The sequence below is a fragment of the Drosophila erecta genome, unplaced genomic scaffold, assembly GCF_003286155.1.
Source record: "Drosophila erecta strain 14021-0224.00,06,07 unplaced genomic scaffold, DereRS2 tig00000126-arrow-pilon, whole genome shotgun sequence".
Lineage (NCBI taxonomy): Eukaryota > Metazoa > Arthropoda > Insecta > Diptera > Drosophilidae > Drosophila > Drosophila erecta.
In genome coordinates, this window is record NW_020825209.1 from 16,153,422 (window position 1) to 16,160,029 (window position 6,608).

Consider the following 6,608-nt stretch of genomic DNA (forward strand, 5'->3'; position numbering starts at 1 on the left):
GTCCTACACAATGGTGTATTAAGTATGAGCTACATGTTACAGAATCCCTGTTTCTTAAATGTTCCATAACACGGAATTACGTTCAAAGTAGGTTCTTTAAACCCTGAGCACATTCGACACGTTCCTAACGGCGGATATACCATTATTTAATTACTTCTTCCTGTATTCTTCGATAAGAGGCGTCCATAGAGGTCAAAGCTAAATGATGTCCAAAATACAAGGCCTCAATGTAGTGAATATAGCTGAATAGCCCGCACACCTATCCATAATCCTTTTAGCTCTTTTGTGCCGCTTGTCCCAAGTCCTTGGCAGCTTCATGCCCTGCCAATTAGCCACTATCCTGTCGATAAATCCTATCCTTCAGATCGCACAGCTCCCCATTCCGCGCCATCATCCACCAGCAAACAGGCCACTGCGGCCACTTTGGCCGCGGAAAGCAGAGGGCCGCAGGGAACGTTTTTAATAAAGCGACACGGACACGGAATCGACATCGGCGATGAAAATGCTGATGAAAATGAAAACGAGAATGGAAACGACAATGGCTACATGGCGATGACAATAACCATCTTACAACCTGCTTAATTTATTCCACAGATCCACGGCAAGCGGCTAAATGGGACGGCCAGCTCGACCAAGCTAACCAAGCTGAGCCCCAATACCCGCTATCACATCTGTGTCATCGGGAGCGGTAATTGGCTCTCGGAGCCGCTGGCGAACGCTCTGCAACGGCTCCATGCCAACGAGTCCTTGCACGAGGAGGAGGCGGTGGTGATGTCGGCGCCGCTGCCCGAGTCCTTTTCGCCCTATCAGCACCAGCACCAGCATCAGCACAACCGGAACTCCAATGGCCACACTAATGCAGGCATGGCCCAGACCCACAGCCAGAACCAGAACCAGAACCAGAGTCCTGACCAGGACCTGGACAACGCCATTGGTCAGGACCACGCTCTGATGGAGGTGCTGAAGAACTCGCACATCTCCGCCTGCACAGATGTCCAGACACTGGACTCCACGCCCAGCTTGGTCACCGACGAGAACGGGCTCTCCAGCAATGGCTTCATTCACTCCATCCTGACCAGAAGATTGGGCCTGATTGTGGGCTGTTGCCTGGGCATCATAGTGTTCATCGTAATGATCTCGGTTTTGAGCTATGTCAAGCTGAAGAAGCAGCGCATCGAAAACGCCAAGCGGCAGGCCGCCCTGCCGCCGGAGTATATATCCTACAGGCACTTCTCCATACCCAACGAGGAGCTGACCAGGACCGCTGCCAATGCAGGAGCAGTGGCAGCAGCAGCGGCGGCCGCGGCTGCAGCCGCAGCGAATAATTCGAACGCCTCCAATAATTCGACCGACGCGGGGAGCTCGCCGCACATGTCCAGTGTGCCCAGCGGCATTAGTGCGCACATCAGCGGGACCAGCCTCAGCACAGGTGGCACGGGCACGGGCACCGGCTCCACCACCACCACCGCCACCGCCACCACGCCCATCGGGGGCGTGCCAATTGTTGGCCTGCCTCTGGGCAAGGCGGGAGCTCCCCTTGTGGGCGTGGGCTTGGTGGTGGCCGACGCTCCTGTGGACGTAGGGCACGCCCACAACCACAACCACAATCACAACCACGCCCACGCCCATGCCCACGCCCACCGGCCGAATAACGGTTACATGGCGGCCGGCGTGGTGCTCAATACAAACCACTTGAGCGTGTGTTAGTCGCTCCACCAGAAGGATTAAGTAAATACTAGAAGCGTGGGAGCAGTTGCCGCGTGGGGTGCTAGCTTCTAAAACATATTTTCTGCACTTCACCCAATTCCACATTCAGCTTGAAACCCAGCCTTTAGTGAGCCTTTTCAAAAGTCCTTTTCAAAAATGAGAGGCTTTCAAAAATTAACTTCCCTTCTGAATACCGCTATTTCCCAACGACTGTCTCTCTTAAGGCTCATCTCTCAACTATCTGTAGCAACTATCCATTTAGATGCGCAGAGGATTGCTTGGAACAAATAATTTAAGTGTTACATCACTTATTTGTACTTATGCGAGTGTGAAATTGGTTTCAATCAGCTAACGATTAGATATGTGTATTGCTTTACAAAACGTTAAAGCGCAGCAAGCACGGCGGTTCTGTACATCCAACCCAACTGAAAATAGTGAAACATAATCGCTTACCCATTCGAGAATAAATGAGTTATAAGAGGATCTACCAGCGCCTGTGCAGGCTGCATTTTTTGACATTTAACACTCAAATCCGCTTTTAATAATTAAATGGATGGCGTGATTTATTGGAATTTAGAGTGATTTCATCCACTTCAGCACCCCTTTCAAATCAAATCTGCAATCCCTAAAAAAGCGAGCAAAAACTCGCATATTTCATATTCCAAATGGAGTCAAAAACTTTTACCAACCAGAACAAGCGTAAAGCAGTTTTATGTTTTTCAATGTGCCCACATGCATTTAATTTACGATAGGAAAACAAAAAAAAGGCAAAAGAGATAAATATAGAAAAATGAAGAAAATCTAGGTTAGTGATAATTACGATGATGCGTTCAACGTTCGTTTAGTTATGACAATTGAAGGTAGAGCACAGTGCGAAAATCGGAGGGCAATGTGGAGTTTTCAATGTAAATAATGTGGAATCAAAGCAAAATCTCAGCCGTAAATGTTGAATCTAAATCAAACTAAGCTCTATATAATGCTATCTATAAGAAATACACACATGGCCGTAAAGATATTTAAATATACACATATACCTGTAATGGAAATCACACATGCAGAAAATTTTTTTTGAACTAGACTTAGTGAATGAATAATGTATGAGCGGGTTTTTGTGTTTTTTTTTTTTAGACCGAACGCTGAGAAATCAAGAATAAACTAGTTATATAAAACAATACAAAAGCGGCAAGACATATTACCAAAAGTAACTAAATAATTATAAAAAGATAAACAATAACATTAACTAGTTTAAGTGCAGACCCCAAAGTATGCATAATTGTTAGCAGAACTCAAAGAGTTTCATATACATATATATATACATACATACATTTTTCTCATAGTTAACTGTATGGTTTTCCTAATTTTCAACTCAAAAACAAATTAAGCTTTAGTGGAGAAGGGAAATACATAAATTATTTACTTTAGCAAGTAAACATTACGCATGATGACAAGAAGCCAAATGCAGCGACAAGCAAAATAATAATAATCATAATACTAATAATAAAACGGCTAAAGAATTTCTAGAAAATTAAGCAACCGGTTCAAGTGAAATGAAATCAAAACTCCAAGCAAAAGACACATTCACACACCGAAACTAAGAGCTAATGCAAAGAGGTCTTGCGAGACTTCTAACTACTCGGTTCCCATTTCTTCCCGTGTACGTTTCTGTGTGACTGGACTTCTCAAATATTTTAATATTGTTATATGCGACATACGAAACAACAACTGTATTATGCATGCATCAAACTTAAGCAACAACTATAACAATGGCCAGAGGAATAGGAACACAAAAGAACGCAATTAAAAATCAAAAAATCAAACTTAAGACAACACGAATTACACAAAAACAAGGGGAGGGGGACCCAAACTGAAGTGGAAATATAAAATTAAACAAAGCTTTGTTATGCTCTACGAAAAGCCAACACATATTGATGCATTCGCTGCCATGGAAAAGCCCTTTTCTTCGATTCTTGTTCAACTGTAGGGCTTAAAAACCGGAATCGCAAAACATACACAATGCAGAGGTAAAAATTAACAAGTATAGAGCAAACATACAATAAATGTAATAAATTAAAACCCAAAAAACAATAATATTGTATGGCAAGCAACACAAAGTAAAATATTAATAAATGACAAGAAACTTTCAAACAAAAGCGAAAACGGGTTTTCATTTGATTGCAGTTGATATTTGCACTCGCTATTGTATTTGCGCACTGCCTACAATATCCACTGGTGCAAAAATGGTGCAGTTTGCTGAATTGGGGACACAAATTCTTATCGCCCTTTGTATCCTTATTTTTCCATTTATTTTAAATTAAGCGTTAGGCAGGGGAAGTGGAACAGTGCGTATGGGGATGATTTAAAAGAAGTTCGTTTGAGCAATGTGTTACAGGTTTGTGAAAACAATGTTAATTTCTTTACAGTTTGAGAATTATACCTGCTTGTAAGTAATCTGACACTATATGTCATTCAAGGACCACGGGGCGTATCCACTTTCCAACTGTTTCAATATATATAAGCATTTTTTGTCACGAGTATAACAAAATGTCAACTGCGCTGGAGTGTTCGAGAAATTTGCTTAATTCCAACCTTAGTACACAACTCCTATCATTGCATTACATGAGCAGGAGGAGCCTGGTCCTCCTCCTGTGCTTTACTATCTATATGCACTTTCCGTACAGCTTCCCTGATGTCTCCCTTGAATACCCCTTACTCGTCGAGCGATGGGGTTGTTACATCGTTAAGCATCATGTAACAGCTAGTTACTGGTAGTCTTTTGGTCTTTCCCAATTGCACTCTTATTTTACTTCAAGCTTGATAGCCCAATACCACAAAAATACGAAAAGGGTGTACATATATTAGTTTATATATCCACAGATGGTTCTCGAAACCAGGAAATAGCAGGCTTTGCAAACAAGCAGTGCTTCCAAGCTACTCCCCAGTATTCCCAGCAGAAGCCATAGCCACCGTGGAAGCAATAAAAACAGCCGCAACAAGAAGAGGGAAAAGCTGCATCTGCTCCGACTCCCTTTCCACAGTAGAAGCAGTTGCCAATATAAGCAACACAACATTCTACATCTCAACGATCTCAAAGTAAACATCGGCATCAGACTTTAACCGCACAGATATATATCGATACACAAAGACACACATTATTAATGGCTAATCCAATGACATTACAAATTCATCGATAACCCCAAATAACGAAAACAAAACTGATATACCCATAAGAGATATCTCAAAAATCAGAAGACTACGCCTAGGACACACCTGACTGACCCATGAGCATCGATTCTCCCAGTCACCCAACAGCCAATGCCGATTCTGCAATATCGATAACATATCGATTCCCCACATCCTAGACGATTGCATCCAGCAACTCGAATTTACACTTACAGAAAATCTGGAACATTTACTCAAGTTTCTGAGAAAAGCAAACATAATCCATCCACTGTGAACTTTCTTTCGTAGCACACATAACCAATCTTCGTAATGTGAATCACTGTATATATGTTGTAAGTAACTGTAAATATTGCTGTAACTTCATACCTAAGTAAATATTGTCGAAGTCCGTCTGAAAGCCGATATCTCTAATTGTAGCATAAGTTTAAAACTTTTGTCTACAAGGTACAAGTAAATAAATATTGGCTTATACGCTGCAAATGATCACTTGGAACTGTCTGCGAAGAAACAATGCGCACCTCATAGTCGAGAAGCCCGACTTGCTTTATCTGCTGCAAATTTTTGTTGCAAATTTTCATTAAATGGAAATTTCCGCCTTCTCGAGCACGTTTTCTCATCAACGGCATTAAATGCCATGCAGAATTTTAATTAGGCTGCTACAGACACCCACGAACGCATGTTGACTAGACGGTGGGTGCCTGCAGCAGGACTTGCAGCGCAAGGATACTTCTGGTTCCTTCTGGGGAATCGAGTGGTGGCCAGCAGTCCAAAAAGAATTTCAGAGCATAAACATCTTGGCCGTGTGTAAGCAGCGGAAATGGGCCGCCGAAACGAGCCGACTCAAATATATTTCACCTGCAACAGCGACTGGCAGTGTCCTAAGTTGTTCAGCTTGGACAAAGTTTAATTTACAAGTGTTTTTTGTTTTTCCAATTGCAAGGAGCAAATAATTACAATTGAGAGCTGGTGGAGGATTGCGGGCTACGCCGCCTGTGACTTCAGCTTTGGTTTTGCAATGTTTTAGGACAATTTAATTTTTATTTGTTTAAAGTGGATAGAGTAGTGTACAAAACTAACCCAACTTAATTATTATAGCGCAGGTGCAGGGCCTATGTATCTTAATCTTAATCATATTGGGTAGTGTGCTAAATTATTTGTACTTTTATTTTTTAGATTTTATGGTATAATTCTGTTTTTTGAGAAAAAGTAGGATTTTTTCTATGTTATCTGGGTCGGTTAAGTGGCTTGTTTGGCTTGTTGGAGGGATGGGCATGAGTTAAGTATATGGCTTATTGAAACATCACCTTGGCAAAAGGACAATTTGGTATAGAGTTTGGGTTCAGGTAGTATTGGTGGTTTATTTTCGTGTGTCCTAGTCGAAGTCGTATTATTTGTATTTGGTCGAGTCTAGTATAATTTGGGTGGGATTTTTTAAGATAGTCGCAGGTGTGTGAGTTACTCATATTGATTGATTGGTTCCATTGACTGCAGTGTATAATGTTTTCCTTTTGTTTATAATGTTTTCTTTTGTTTGTGATGTCTTTTTATATCTGTGTGGTTTATGTTTCGGGTAAGGATAAGTGGCGTATTGCCTGCTGATTTTGCAGCTTGGTCGGCTAATTCGTTTCCCTTTATGGATCCACAATATTTTAATTTCCGAGCATGTTGTGTTAAAACTCATCTAATTCTGATCTGATCTAACTGTTATTTGAATTTTGGAT

At 41.8% G+C, this 6,608-nt stretch overlaps 1 protein-coding gene across 1 annotated transcript in view; it reads left to right on the top strand.

Moving 5' to 3' along the window:
• The window catches only part of LOC6549971 (chaoptin), a 50,243-nt gene extending 47,226 nt beyond the window's left edge, over positions 1-3,017 (top strand). Inside the window, exon 6 of the mRNA XM_001978708.3 lies at positions 595-3,017. Coding sequence (XP_001978744.2) covers positions 595-1,707 — 1,113 coding nt within the window. The 3' untranslated portion in view covers positions 1,708-3,017. The remainder of the gene's footprint in view (positions 1-594) is intronic.
• The last annotated feature ends 3,591 nt before the right edge of the window (positions 3,018-6,608 follow it).